The sequence below is a fragment of the Heterodontus francisci genome, chromosome 24 (assembly GCF_036365525.1).
Source record: "Heterodontus francisci isolate sHetFra1 chromosome 24, sHetFra1.hap1, whole genome shotgun sequence".
Lineage (NCBI taxonomy): Eukaryota > Metazoa > Chordata > Chondrichthyes > Heterodontiformes > Heterodontidae > Heterodontus > Heterodontus francisci.
Window position 1 is genome coordinate 43,816,256 of NC_090394.1, and position 16,150 is coordinate 43,832,405.

The 16,150-nt window shown below is 43.8% G+C and overlaps 1 protein-coding gene across 3 annotated transcripts in view; it reads left to right on the forward strand.

Annotated features, from left to right (window-relative positions):
* Positions 1 to 4,197: 4,197 nt before the first annotated feature.
* Positions 4,198 to 16,150, forward strand: part of LOC137383353 (BTB/POZ domain-containing protein KCTD5-like) — an 85,276-nt gene continuing 73,323 nt past the window's right edge. Inside the window, exon 1 of one of the 3 annotated variants that reach the window (XM_068056078.1) lies at positions 4,198 to 4,478. In XM_068056078.1, the coding sequence (XP_067912179.1) occupies positions 4,257 to 4,478 (222 nt within the window). In that variant the 5' untranslated portion in view covers positions 4,198 to 4,256. The remainder of the gene's footprint in view (positions 4,479 to 16,150) is intronic. The other 2 variants (XM_068056079.1, XM_068056080.1) reach the window with 2 other exon arrangements.

The window sequence follows — 16,150 nt, forward strand, 5'->3', positions numbered from 1 at the left end:
CAGATATTTTGCATTGGTCTTCACTATTGAGGATACAAGTAACATCCCAGTGTTAGCTGTAAGTCAGGAAATGGAAGGGAGGGAGGAACTCAAGAAAATTACAATCACCAGGGAAGTGTTACTGAACAAATAGTTGGAGCTGCAGGCTGACAAGTCCCTGGGTCCTGATGGACTTCATCCTAGGGTATTAAAGGAAGTGGCTAGTGAGATAGTTGATGCATTAGTTTTAATTTTCCAAAATTCCCTAGATTCAGAGAAGGTTCTGTTGGATTGGAAAATAGCGAATGTAACTCCTTTATTCAAAAAGGAGGGAGACAGAAATCAGGAAAGTACAAGCCAGTTAGCTTAACATCTGTCTTAGGGAAAATTTTAGAAGCTATTATTAAAAACATTATAGCAGGGCATTTAGAAAAATTCAAGGTAATCAGGCAGAGTCAACATGGTTTTGTGAAAGGGAAATCATGTTTAACCAATTTATTGGAGTTCTTTGAGGGAGTTACATGTGCTATGGATAAAGGGGAACCTGTAGATGTATTGTACTTAGATTTCCAGAAGGCATTTAATAAGGTGCCACATCAAAGGTTATTGCAGAAAATAAAAGCTCATGGTGTAGGGGATAACATATTGGTATGGATAGAAGATTGGCTAGCTAACAGGAAACAGAGAGTAGGCATAAATGGGTCATTTTCTGGTTGGCAAGATGTAATGAGTGGTGTGCCACAGGGATCTGTGCTGGGGCCTCAACTTTTGACAATTTTTATAAATGACATAGATGAAGGGACCAAAGGTATGGTTGCTAAATTTGCTGATGACACAAAGATAGGTAGAAAAGTAACTTTTGAAGAAGACATAAGGGGGCAACACAGAGATACAGATTGGTTAAGTGAGTGGGCAAAGACCTGGCAAATGAAGTATAATGTGGGAAAGTGGGAAATTGTCCACTTTGACAGGGAGAATAAAAAAGAAGCATATTATCTAAATGGTGAGAGATTGCAGAGCTCTGAGATGCAGAGGGATCTGGGTGTCCTAGTCCATGAATTACAAAAGGTTAGTATGCAGGTACAGCATGTAATTAGGAAAGCTAATAGAATGTTATTGTTTATCACGAGGGGAATTGAATACAAAAATAGGGAGGTTATGCTTCAGCTATACAGGGCATTGGTGAGACCACATCTGGAGTACTGTGTACAGTACTGGTCTCCTTATTTAAGGAAGGATGTAAATCTGTTGGAGGCAGTACAGAGTAGGTTTACTAGACGAATACCTGGAATAGGCGGGCTGTCTTACGAGGAAAGATTGGACAGGCTAGGCTTGTATCCGCTGAAATTTAGAAGAGTAAGAGGCGACTTGATTGAAACATAGAAGATCCTGAGGGGTCTTGACAGGGTGGATGTGGAAAGGATGTTTCCCATTGTGGAAGAATCTAGAACTAGGGGTCAGTGTTTAAAAATAAGGGGTCACCCATTTAGGACAGAGATGAGGATAATTTTTTTCTCTGAGGGTCGTGAGTCTTTGAAATTCTTTTCCTCAAAAGGCAGTGGAAGCAGCGTCTTTGGATATTTTTAAGGCAGAGGTAGATAGATTCTTGATAACCTTCCACCCCCTTGCTTATCAGGGGTAGGTGGAAATGTGGAGTAATCAGTTCAGCCATGAACTTATTGAATGACGGAACAGGCTCAAAGGGCCAAGTGGCCTACTCCTGCTCCTAATCCATATGGTCGTATGAGGTATTCAAAGGGGAGATTCAAGGGGTTCAGAATAAACATGCTCCCACAAAGATAAAGGGTGAGACGGCCAAATCTAGAGCCCCATGGATGTTTACATGGTAAGATGAGGCAAAAAAGGAAATCTTAAGTCCGACCCAAAAACTCAATACTACAGAAAGCCGAGAGGAGTATAGAAAGTTGAGGGGTGAAATCAAAAAGGATATTAGGAAGCAAAGAGAGGGCATGAAAGAATATTGGCAAGCAAAATCGAGGTGAACCCAAAGATGTTTTATCAATACATTAAGAGTAAGAGGAGAACTAAAGAGAGAGTAGGGCCCATAAAAGACCAAAAAGGTAACCCAAGTGTAGGGGTGGAAGATGTTGGTACGGTTCTTAATGAATACTTTGCGTCTGCCTTCACAAAAGAGGGGAATGATGCAGATATTGTAGTTGAGGAGGAGTGTGAAGTATTGGATGTGATAAACATAGGGAGAGAGGAAGTATTAATGGGATTAGCAGGGCTGGATGAAATGTACCCCAGGCTGTTAAAAGAAGCAAGAGAGGAAATAGCATAAGGTCTGACGATCATTTTCCAGTCCTCATTGGATACAGGTATGATGCCAGAGGATTGAAGAACTGCTAACATTGTACCTCTGTTTAAAAAGGGAGTGAAGGATAGACCAAATAATTACAGGCCAGTCAGTCTAACCTCAGTAATAGGCAAATTATTGTGGGCAAATCAGAATTTTCCCATTAATCATGTATTCCTTTGCCTTGTTTGACCTCTCCAAATGCATCACTCACACTTCTCCATGTTGACTTCCATTTGCCACTTTTCTGAGAGACAGGATAAACTGTCACTTAGAAAGGCACAGGTTAATCAAGGATAGTCAACATGGATTTGTTAAGAGAAGATCTTGTTTGACCAACTTGATCGAATTTTCTGAAGAGATAACAAGGAAGATAGATGAGGATAGTGTAGTTGATGTGGTCTACATGGATTTTAGCAAGGCTTTTGACAAGGTCCCACATGGCAGTCTGGTTTAAAAAAAAATCCCATGGGATCCAGGGAAATGCAGCAAGGTGGATACAAAATTGGCTCAGTGGCAGGTAACAAAGAGTAATTGTTGACGGCTCTTTTAGCGACTGGAGAGCTGTTTCTAGTGGCGTTCTGCAGGACTCAGTACAGGGTCCCCTGCTTTTTGTGGTATATAGTAACGATTTGGACGTCAATGTAGGGGGCATGATCAAGAAGTTTGCAGACGACACAAAGATTGGCCGTGTGGTAGATAGTGAGGAGGATAGCTATAGGTTGCAGGAAGATATTGATGGGTCTGGTCAGATGGGCAGAAAAGTGGCAAATGGAATTCAACTTGGAGAAGTCTGAGATGATGCGTTTGGAGAGGTCAACCAAGGCAAAGGAATACACAATTAATGGGAAGATACTGAGAATTGTAGAGGAAGTAAGGGACCTTGGAATGAATGTCCACAGATCCCTGAAGGTAGCAGGAGAGGTCGATAAGGTGGTTAAGAAGGCATATGGAATCCTTTCCTTTATTAGCCGAGGTATAGAATACAAGAGCAGGGAGATTATGCTGGAACTGTATAACTCATTGGTTAGGTCACAACTTGAGTAATGTGTGCAGTTCTGGTCACCTCATTACAGAAAGGATGCAATTGCACTAGAGAGGGTACAGAGGAGATTTATGAGGATGTTGCCAGGACTGGAACAATGCAGCGATGAGGAAAGATTGGATAGGCTGGGCTTGTTCTCCTTGGAACAGAGAAGGCGGAGGGGAGATCTGATTGAAATGTACAAAATTTTGAGGGGCCTGGATAGCGTGGAGGTGAAGGGTCTATGAGAGGTCAGTGACGAGGGGGCATACATTTAAAGTAATTGGTAGAAAAATTAGAGAGACGAGGAAAAACATTTTCACTCGAGGGTGGTGATGGTATGGAACTCACTGCCTGAAAGGGTAGTTGAGGCAGAAACCCTCAACTCATTCAAAAGGAGTCTGAATATGGACGTCAAGTGCCATAATCTGCAGGACTACGGACCAAATGATGGAAGGTGGGATTAGAATAGGTGGATTGTTTTTGGTCGGCACAGACACGATGGGCCAAGTGGCCTCTTTCTGTGTCTTAAACTTTCTATGAGTCTATACATTTGGGTAAAGTTTACATGACAAATATATCCTTTCAATTATTAAACATGAATTATAATGTCCTTTAAAGACTAACTGTAGAATGTTATAATTTTTTTAATGAAGACCCTTCCGTCCGATTACAGATTTTCTGCTCCAGTGTGGGGGATGGAATAAACCCAAGAGACGACAGGTGGCACGTGAAATGTGGCGGGCGGCGCGGTGTCTGCCGGGAGGTGTGGCGGGTGGCGCGCAGTCTGCCGGGAGGTGTGGCGGCGGGTGGCGCAGTGTTTGCTGGGATGTGGGGCGGGCAGCGCGGAGTTTGCCGGGAGGTGTGGCTTGCGGGTGGCTGGCGCGGTGTCTGCCGGGAGGTCGGGTGGCTGGCGGTTGGCGAGTGCGTGCGAGGATGGCGGCGATGAGCGGTTCGGTTTCGGAGCTCCCGGAAAACTCCAACGGTTCCCTATGCCGGAAATGCTCTGGCCTGGAGCGCGCGACTGCTGCCGCTAAGTGGGTCCGGCTGAATGTAGGCGGCACCAGGTTCCTCAGCACCCGCCAGACCCTGTGTCGCGACCCCAAGTCATTCCTGTACCGCCTGTGCCAAGCCGACCCTGACCTGGATTCTGACAAGGTATTAGGACCAGATTAGGAGAGAGGGAGGATAGAAGGGGCTGGCGCAGATTAGAGTCCCTGGGTTGTGAAGTGGGGAGGGTAGGGGGTGAGAAGGAGAGAGGGTGAAGAGAACCGGTGGGGAGGGGGAATAATAAAATGTGGTTGGCACCAAAAACCGCTCGCAGAATGAGAGAATAAAAGCAAAATATTGCAGCTGCTGGAGATCTGAAATAAAAACGGAAAGTGCTGAAAATACTCAGCAGGTCAGGCAACATCTGAAGAGAGAGAAACAGAGTTAACGTTTCAAGTGACTGTTACAGACCTGAAACGTTAACTCTGCTTCTCGACAGATGCTGCCTGACCTGCTGAGCATTTCCAGTACTTTCTGTTTTTATAGCAAAATTAGAGATTTGGGTTGTGTATCTGTGGATCACCTTTTGCCTGTTGTATTTCTATTCATTTTGCTTTTCTGGATGTATGTACAGTTAATTCATGGCACCAAACAACTGTTGTCATTCAGGGCTTTTTAATTTCTCATCCCAAGAATGTGGGAATGCTGCATGATTGATGTAACGTGACTTTAGGGAGGAGAACAGCTGTTGTCTGTATGGTTGATGTTGCATAGTAACACTTTAACGAAGTTATGTTGTATGGACGAACACGATGTTCATCGACTGTACAGAGTTTTCCGTGGTGACAGTTGGCCCTTATAAGGCATCGGAAGCCTGCACAGTTGGTAGAGGTGAGGGCAAAAATGTACCACAATTTTCCTAAAGTTTATCCCAAACATTATCCATTGTTTCTTTATCCAAATGCTGATGGTTTGTTTCTGCTGTTTATAAGCTTGTGCTGGATATTGTTAACATCCTCATTTCAATTAATATGGTAAATTGCCTTGCCTGGGGCTGCAGTATGAAGCCATAGTGCCCACTTAAAAGTAATTTGTTTTGAGACTTGAGCAAGCAGCTTGCTGGAGAAACTTCTCAATCTGTCGCGTTCTCAGTGATATCTCAGGTAGCAAGCTGTAAGGCCTGTTTTGATATCTGTAAAAGAGACTGGTATTTGAGTCAGCAGTTTGTTTGTTGCAATGTAAGTTCCCAGGAGAATAGAAAATCACACTGCCAGGAAGATCCCAGGATCAGCCCCTGCCCTGTGCTTGCTTATAGATCTTAGGTGAGGTGATGCGATTGTCTTCACAATATAAAGTATTCTTCAGTCTGTCTATAGACGTATCTACAGTGGAAGGTATGGGTTGAGCGAGGAGATTGGGCTTGATTCTGATGTCCCATGATGATAGTCGACTGTCACTCTCTTATCTAGGCACAAATCAAGGAATACAGTGGTACTGTACCCCACATACAAAAGTAGTTATTTTATTAATTGTGTATGTAGGTAAAGATAAACCCCCATTTAACTGCAAACTGTTTGAGCTTTACTGCTGTTTTTCTTGGTGTGGTTGGAAGCCTAGACGTTTTATTATGTTGAAGGTACTATATCAATGTTAGTTGTTGTGGTCATTCCTTGGAACTCAGTCTTGAGCACAGCACCCTCTCCCCTGAAGCTGTTTTTTCATTGATTCCTATCCTGATTGTGGGAGTGTTGACTGGGTGTTCACAGTGCCCTACCCCACTGATAAATACTTCACACTGACCCTGAGAGGTTGTGTATTGTCTATATGCTGTATTCTGACAAAATACAATGACTTGAGAAACTGTAAAGCAGACAATTTTTGTTTTAAAAATCCCGCAGAGGATTTGCAATGGCAGCTGGATGGTGAGAAGTGAAGAAGGTATTTGTGCAAGAGAATATTTGAACTGGTGTCTTGTAAAAAGCACAATTGAGCTACAGTCTTTCAGTGGCTGAGATGGAGGACAGATCTGGTGCTCGGTGAATGGCATCTGTTGCTGTTAGTTCTAGTTCAGTATGGCTTCCTTCGCTTTGGCATCTGTTGACAGGGAGATAAGCAAACAGTAGTTGCCCTCGACAGCATCCAACAGTGGAGGTAGACCTGAGCTTGCAGGAGCTGAATTCCTGGATCTACTTAGCCAAGGAGCCCAAGAGACACCAATGGAGCAGTAGCACTAAAAGTGAAATCTGGACACTAGTGATTGTAGTTGTATGTGACTTCCTTAACACCCCAACCTACAGAATATAATTGACCATTCATTTCTGTTGTATGGACATCCCAAACCCAGTACTATAACCATAACAAAATATGAGACACTCCTTGTGGTTATGTTTTGATGGGTTTGATAAGTGTCACAAAGTGTGGAGTCCTAAATTGGAAAATAAGCAGCACTCCGAATGTGGCATTTTAACTGGTTAAAATGTTTTATTTTGTGGTCCGATTTTCTTATCAAATGATTTATTTTCTCTCCCACCTCTTAACAAATTGTAGGCAACAACCTGTGAAGAACTGTACCTTCGACAACTGGTATTTGTAGCTGTCCTTAGGTTGGCAGTTTCCAAGCCTTTCAGCACAGTTGATGCATTACATCTGTTGACCCACACCTCTGAGCACCCTTTAACTTCTGGGCAGAGATTTACACAGGAAAAGGGTGCTTTCATCATGAACTGTGCGCTGGTACACAGCACAGAAACAACATAGTAAAGACTGTAAGAGGGCTAACAGATCTCATCACAAGTGGTCTGTTATCCTGGAGCTTCTGTTTTAAACCCACTACAATACCTAGAAGAGTATCTGTAGCACCTTGCTTGGTGCTGAGAAGGAGGTGGGAAACCTGAAGGGAGGGGTTGAACGAAAAGCACTGTCAGAAGGAAAAGGAAGAAGTGGCAAGGTGGAGTGGTTTTGGGAGAGAGCTCCAGAGCATCGGGCTGTAGTGACTTGCAATGGTCAAACTTGACAGGATTATTAGGGAGTGCCCCAGTCTGTGCTCTCAGGTGGACGTAAAAGATCCCATGGCACTGTTTGAGCCTGGCCAATATTTATCCCTCAACCGCATCACTATTTATTTCCCTGGTTATTTATCACATTGCTGCTTGTGGGACCTTGCTTTATGTATCTTTTTGTAAGTCCAAAAAGATAAGAGATTTCCTACAAAACCTGTGTGGAGTTTTCTGTAGTACTGAGACAGAGTTTGCCATATTGGGAATTGCAGTCCTGCTGTCCTGCCACTTTGCACATGCTTAATATAAAAGTCTCTGTTGCTCAAGAAAAAAAATAGCCTTTACAAAAAGTTTATTGTATATTTTAGGGCAGACTGCTGTTTCATTCTTGAAAATAAAGTATTTGCGATGAGTATTTTCTTTATTTGAAATATTTTCTTTATTTGAAATGTTTGGATTTTGTTTGGACTAGTTGTCTCTAAGCTTAGTCTGAAGCTTCAGGACTTGTGTTTGATTTGTTGAGATGTTTGAGATCACAATATCGAGGTCAAAGACTCTGGTTAGCACCCAGGCTGTATCAGCGCAGGAGGCGACTGTTCAATGGAAAGCATGTATAAACTGGCCAGAATTCAGTGGGTGGTGTGGCAATGCTCAGTGAATGTCAGTTACCAGAACCTGAGGACTAGGTGTAATGCAATGTACAGGAAGGAGACTGCAAATGGAATTTCTCTTAACCAGGATTTCATTTCAGATGAGCTGGTTCTTTGGGGTTGTAGGAGGACAAAGGGACTGCATTAACAGTGGACAATTTCCAAGAATTCTTGTCTGGAATCGCTTTTGGTACTTGTGGGATCACAATCCTTACATGTTTTTTGAGAAACCTTATGCATGAGGATGAATCCTGTTTGTATGTAAATTAAGGTATCTGTCGCATTTTTGTCTCAGAGGACAAATGTAACGTTCTGAAATCACTGTTGCTTTACGGTTACATTTAGTTTTTGTGCAGGATTAAAAATAATCCTTGATCCTGAGAGTCTGGGGGGAAAAAAATCCGTGTGCACGGTGGAATAGAACCATAAATGTGTATTTGATTTTTTTGAGGCATGTGACAGGCAGGAAATCCTGCTTCCCATGAGCTGTGGAGTCTGTCCATTTCTTCCTCAATCTCCTTTCCCTCTGCTCTGAAAATGTAGTTGGTTTTTATCTCAGCTTCAGGCACCACTTCAATCAGCAGAGTTTCCGTATCCTTCCTGGGAGGGTGGGATCCTGTCTGATCCAGTTAGGAGCAAGAAGAATGTAACAATGTACAAACCAAGCCAATTAAAACAGGACACAGTGGATTCTGTTAGGGAGAACATTTGGAGCTGATGGGATAAGAAAAAGAAAAAATACTTTATTTTTCCAAAAATATACTTTGTTCGTAAAAATCTGTAAAAAGAACAAAGAGCAAAGAAAATTACATCACAGGAACAGGCCCTTCGGCCCTCCAAGCCTACGCCGATCCAAATCCTCTATCTAAACCTGTCGCCTATTATCTAAGGGTCTGTATCTCTTTACTTCCTGCCCATTCATGTATCTGTCTAGATACATCTTAAAAGACGCTATCGTGCCCGCGTCTACCACCTGCGCTGGCAATGCGTTCCATGCACCCACCACCCTCTGCGTAAAGAACTTTCCACGCATATCCCCCCTAAACTTTTCCCCTTTCCCCTTTCACTTTGAACTCATGTCCCCTTGTAATTGAAACCCCCACTCTGGGAAAAAGCTTCTTGCTATCCACCCTGTCTATACCTCTCATGATTTTGTACACAAATACATTACAAAACAGTTCCAATTTGACATTCCAGAAAGTGCAAAAGAAATCTGTTTCCTTCGATACAGAACGTGAGTTGCCTCACAGTCCTTGCCATTCCATTTTACATGCAATGAACATTTGCCTTGCACAGCAAAAACATATTTTGGTGCATACAGCCCGAGGGTTTTGTACATCGGTTCCAGTCCCTCGGTATACAATGGCAGGTAGGACCTTACACCGTGGCCTTTCCCCATTGTGCCTTTGCGGTGTCTGCCCCATGCTTTAGTACGTCCCTCAGCACATAGTCCTGGACCTTGGAATGTGCCATTCTGCAGTACTCGGTCGTGGACAACTCTTTGCACTGGAAGACCAGCAAGTTTCAGGCAGATGAAAGAGTGTCTTTCACGAAGTTGATGGTCCTCCAGCAGCAGTTGATGTTTATCTCGGTGTGTGTCCCTGGGAACAGCCCGTAGAGCACAGAGTCCTGTGTTACAGAGCTGCTCGGGATGAACCTCGATAAAAACCACTGCATCTCTTTCCACACTTGTTTTGCAAAGGCACATTCCAGAAGGAGGTGGACGACGGTCTCTTCCCTACCACAGCCACCTCGAGGGCAGCGTGCGGAAGCGGTGAGACTCGGGGCTTGCAGGAAGGATCTGACAGGGAAGGCCCTGTAGGTGCTGGAAATACTCAGGGCAGGCAGCATCTGTGGAGAAACAGTTAACCTTTCAGATTGCCTACCACTCAACATTTGAGTTCATTAATTTCGGATGGTAACCACTGCACCCATTTTTTCAGACAGCAGGTTCTGGTCATGATTCTATTGTTGCCATTTGCACCTCCTCTACATCTATCTTTTTACTTCCCATTACCCCACCCCGTTTGCCTTGCACCATCATCCATTTTGTCATTTAAATCACTCCTGACTTCCACCCTATCGCAGGCCTTCTCTTTTGTTCTCCCCCACCCCCCCCTTTCCCTGTCTCTGTACTTGATTAAATCATCCCTAACTGTTGCCAGTTCTGACAAAAGGTCATTGTTCTGAAGCGTTAATTCTGTTTATCCACAGATGCTACCTGACCTGTGAATGTTTCCAACATTTTCTCTCTATTTGGGATAAAGAAGCTTTACCCTGTAGTGACTGAAATAAGCAAATCATCTGTGCACCATGCTGGCCTGAAATTAACTTGGGAGCACACAGCCCTTGTCGTCTGTTACTCCATTAAACTCCTCACTAAAGCACTATTGGAAATCCATGTGGGAAAAACTGCAGATGTCTGCAATCTTTATTTAAACTGTTTTTGGTCTTTCATCACATACAGTAAACCTGTGTGTGGCCCTCCATCTATTATGATAAAATGTTGAGCGGTAATCTGACTTGAACACTGGGGAGTGTGTTCTAACTGAGCTGTACCTAGTTGTTGCTCTGTTAAAGGCGTCTCGTTCTGTAGTCAAGCTGTTTGTCTGTCCCAGGATATGATGCATTACTGTCAGTGTTTTGGTGAATTGAAGAGGAGGGGGAAACAATGCCTGTGATACTTATGGCAAAACATTTGAAGGATTATTATAGTACTGATACTAGTTCAATGCACTTAATTTGGAAGCTTCTAATTAAAACTCCATCCTGATTTATAGGAGGCTTTACATTGAAATATGGTTAAATGCTTTGACCTTCAAAATAACTTGCTCTTCATTTATTTCAATGGTTCTCATCTATGAAATCCCACACTACTAACCACTTGGAGAGCCTGATTTTGAATAATAGGGGAGAGATAGAAAGGATGGAGACAAATTGAGAGGTACAGTAACCAGAAGAATGTAGATAGTATAATTGTGTCTCTTTGGAGCCCTGAGATAATCTGAACCAATCTTTGATCTGATTTGTTGAAATTGTTTACAGACCTAAGTTTTGTCTGTTTTTTCTGTTATATATTCTGTTTTCTGTGTGGAGTTTGCAAGTTCTCCCTGTGTCTGCGTGGGTTTCCTCCGGGTGCTCCGGTTTCCTCCCACATGCCAAAGACTTGCAGGTTGATAGGTAAATTGGCCATTATAAATTGCCCCTAGTATAGGTAGGTGGTAGGGAAATATAGGGACAGGTGGGGATGTGGTATATGGAATTAGTATAGGGTTAGTATAAATGGGTGGTTGATGGGCGGCACAGACTCGTTGGGCTGAAGGGCCTGTTTCAGTGCTGTATCTCTAAACTAAACTAAAGCACTGTTTCTATGATGTGCAAAAAATGACCTCTCAGAATGGTACCAAAAACTTGCACCCCCCCCGGGTGAAAGTGTGGGGAAACTTGGGGGCAGAGTAGGGACAACCTCCGAAGAGGCTGGACGCAGTGGTGCCAGTGATGGGATGGAGTGATAGCAGCCACTAGAATCCATTTGTATAGTGCCTGTTCTCTATCAAGGATAGTGCAGTCTTTCTGCAAGCTGACGGAGGTTGGAGATTTTCATTTTTTGGCATGGTTGATATATCTTAGCACGTAGTTTCAGTCTGTGCTGACAAATTGGAACACAGCCCCTTTAAATGTTGTTGAAGCAGAGTACAGGTAAGACCATGCGTATCTGTTGTCAGCAGCCAGTTGGGATCAGCCTCCTGGGAAGAATGTGCTAAATAACACAGGTGTGCAATGAATAGGTTAGTTTTAGTATCAATATTTAAGTGAATCTTGTTTGTGTCGCATGTTGTAAGACTATGGCTTGAATCCTTTCTGTTCCCATTGTCGGGAACAACAGCAAGAGCTGAACACAGGAACAAAAATGTCTGACGGAGCCCTAAAATCGCATGCTTTCTTTCTTGTAAACAGTAAAACTGTGGTAACCACTCAGATTGTACAATTTAAAAATATGCAATACTTTCTTGTAAATGACAGATAAACGTGTGTATATGCTTATCTGTATATTAACCCAGTATGTGTAGGGCATTACCACTGATCGTCACAAAAATGCAGCCTTCTGGGCCGGGGTCAACCCCAGTAGGTTTAATTAAGTACTTTTTCGGACTCCTGCTAAGGCAACAGGAACTATCCAACTGCAGATGTTGTGTAGAGAATATCAGTTGACTGGGACTGCATTATAACATTTTGAAACATTGCTGGGTTGGGGTATTTCCAGTGACAGATATGAAAGTTTCCATTACTATGATATTTCTGTTACTGTACATTGAATTAGAACTCAGTCAGGTAAGTATTTGCCAAACTTTTGAAATGTTGTCACAGCTCTAATGGTGGCTGCAGCTGCACATTAATAGGTTTTTGCAAGTAGCACACAGGCGTGAATGTGTGAAACATTTGTACTTAATAGCTGTGGAAGGCACTCAGCAGTGCAGTTAGGTCATAGATTTTATCTTTTTAAAGGAAACACAGCTGGTCAGTCAGCATCTGTGAAGAGAGCAGACAGGTTAAGGTTTAAGGCTGCAGCCCTTAATCAAAACTGAAGGAATGAAAGATGTACAAGCATTTTAATAAAATCAAAACTAAGAGGACGGAAGGGAAGAAGTGAGGCAGTATCAGCAGAATGCCCTGGTACCTTGCTTAAAAGAAGAAATAATAAATAACTGAGGTGATTTTTCCATTGGGTAATGGAAAGAATCATTAAAAACATTAGAAAAACAAAAGATTATGTAAATAGCTACAGCAGTGGCAGGCAAGAAGAGACAGAAGCTCAGAGACATGGAAAATTTGTAGATTGGTTCTACAATTAAAACGTCAAAAGCTGCTAAATAGGTTAGGGTCCACTATGTGGTGGGAGAATGGAAGCAGACTGATAGCAAGGGAACTGACTCCCCTACCAGCAGTGTTCTCTGATGGAGTTTCCACCCCAAGATTCAGCCAGTCTCCCCTAGAGTCTGACACTGACAGACTTATTCTATATCTGCAGCCCTTTCTGCTGTAAAGAATGTAGAGCCTGTAGTTACGGTCCAAAGTTGCTAAAGTCAGGGTTCTGACCAGAGGGCCACGCAGTGCCTTAGAAAAAAATAATATGCTGTAGCTGGAGCTTGTGTTGAGCTTCTGTTAACCTCTGGATGGCTGAAGATGGAGAGGTCAGAGTGGAAATGGGACAGCAAGCCACAGGGAGTTCATGGCCACACATGGATAGACCAGGGGGAGTTTGCAGAAGAGTCTCCCCAGTGAAGGTGCGATCATATTGTGAGCAGTGGACACGATGTGCTAAACTGGAGGGAAGGACTTATAAATCTCACATGTAAGCAGTGTTTACAGAACTGGGCTGTGGAATTGGTGGAGACAAACGGAGAGGGGTTACATTACCTCTGCTTGCACGGGTAGGGTAGCAGAGGAGAACGAGGTGTTTGCTGTTGGTGTTTTGTTAATGTTGCAAGATATTTGGCAAATGTGAAGGCTAGTGCATCAAAGGACCTTGCAGAAGGATTCTGGAGTGAGTGGCTGAATATATATTAACAAGGATGAAGTACTGGTAGGAGTAAGTCAGAGTGTTGGATATTAGAGGATATTGTTTGAAGTGCAGTTTTTGGTGCGAGAAAGTGCTTAGTTTGATTCTGTGTCTAAACATGTATTGTTTTCAGTTAGCTTCTTAACCCACTCTAATCTGGACATTCCAAGTGACTGAGCATTCAAAACACATCTCATTCTAATAACTTTGGTTTTGCAACTGAAATATTCCTTATGGCTCGGGGACCATGAGGGTGGACCAAAACTCTTAAAAAGCTGTTTTTCCTTGAGTATGTGTATGATGGGAATTTTTAGCTGTTGAGTGGAATCTTGCTGATACACTTTGGACAACGAATGCGGTTGAGCTGCAGAGGGATTTTGAATTTTATATATAAGATAGTTCACATTTTTGGTGGATAAGGGCAACCAAGATCTACTAATTTGTGACTCCTTTTTAAAATTTTTAGATTTCATAGCTTAAATCCACTTTTGTAGTCTTTAACTTTGCTGATTTTGATTTTGCTGCTGTGCGTGTCACAAATTTTTTGGACCTTCTTCCTGTTTAAATGTCATGTAATTGTTGATGAGCCTCATTCCTCTGACTTCTCCCTATCCAGTTCATTGTATCTGCCTGTCATCCCTCTCTGTCCCAGAAACACTGGATGAATGAGCTGTTCTCTAGCACTGCTGTCACTGGTCTGTGTAAGTGGCTGTGAGGAGACATCCATGAACAGCATGGGATGGTTCTTCCTAGATGATTTGCAGCTCCTTCCCTCTCCGTTTATTTGGCGTTCTCAGCAACAGCATGATCTCCCCACTGAGAACTCTTGAATTTCTCCACTCTACAGTGTCGTGTTGCTGCTTTAGTGTCTTTACTTTAATCATTGCTCAGTGACTTCTGTTATGTGCATGTGAGAATTCTGGGTGAGACCAAAATTAAGTTTTCTGATATCTTCCACAGTCAAACAGCCTGTAGCTGCTGTTGTCCAGATTCCTTTGGGAGTCTTGTGTCAGGCATGCGGATGATGTTGCCCACCCAACGTAACTGATTAGCTATGACCATTGTCTCAATACTGGGGATGTTGCCCTGAGAGAGGACACTGATATTGGAGCGCCTGTCCTGCCACTGAATGTGCAGAATTTCTACTTCTACTCCAAGCTCTGTCACGGCAAGAGGGCAGAGGAAACTCTACAAGAATGTCCTTAAAGCCTCCCTGAAAAAATGTGACATCTCTAGTGATTCGTGGAAATCTCTTGCCCAAGACTGCCCAAAATGGAGAAGAAGCATCCGCGAAGGTGCCACCCAGTTTGAACTAGTTTGGAATTAAAAAGCTAGTCTAATGATGGCCATGAAACCATTGTCGATTGATGTAAAAACCCATCTGGTTCACTAATGTCCTTTAGGGAAGGAAATCTGCTGTCCTTACCTGGTCTGGCCTACATGTGACTCCAGACCCACAGCAATATGGTTGACTCTTACATGCCCTCTGAAATGGCCTAGCAAGCCACTCAGTTGTATCTAACCGCTACGAAGTCAATAAAAAGGAATGAAACTGGACGGACCACCTGACATCGACCTAGGTACCGGAAGCGACAACGGCAAACCCAGCACTGTCGACCCTGCAAAGTCCTCCTTACTAGCATCTGGGGGCTTGTGCCAAAGTTGACAGAGCTGTCCCACAGACTAACCAAGCAACAGCCTGACATAGTCATACAGAATCATACCTTACAGACAATGTCCCAGACACTGCCATCACCATCCCCGGGAATGTCCTGTCCCGCCGGCAGGACAGACCCACCAGAGGTGGTGGCACAGTGGTATACATTAGGGAGGGAGTTGCCCTGGGAGTCCTCAACATCGACTCCGAACCCCATGACGTCTCATGGCATCAGATCAAACATGGACAAGGAAACCTCCTACTGATTACCACCTACCGCCCTCCCTCAGCTGATGAGTCAGTACTCCTCCATGTTGAACAGCACTTGGAGGAAGCACTGAGGGTGGCGAGGGCACAGAATGTACTTTGGGTGGGGGACTTCAATGTCCATCACCAAGGGTGCCTCGGTAGCACCGCTACTGAACGAGCTGGCCGAGTCCTAAAGGACATATCTGCTAGACTGGGTCTGTGGCAGGTGGTGAGGGAACCAATAAGAGGGGAAAACATACTTGAGCTCGTCCTCATCAATCTGCCTGCCGCAGATGCATCTGTCCATGACAGTATTGGTAGGAGTGACCACCGCACAGTCCTTGTGCAGACGAAGTCCCGCCTTCACATTGAGGATACCCTCCATCGTGTTGTGTGGCACTACCACCGTGTTAAATGGGATAGATTTCGAACAGATCTAGCAATGCAAAACTGGGCATCCATGAGGCGCTGTGGGCCATCAGCAGCTGCAGAATTGTACTCAACCACAATCTGTAACCTCATGGCCTGGCATATCCCCCACTCTACCATTACCATCAAGCCAGGAGACCAACCCTGGTTCAATGAAGCGTGCAGGAGGGCATGCCAGGAGCAGCACCAGGCATACCTCAAAATGAGGTGTCAACCTGGTGAAGCTACAACACAGGACTATCTGCATGCCAAACTGCATAAGCAGCAGGCAACAGACAGACCTAAGCGATCCCATAACC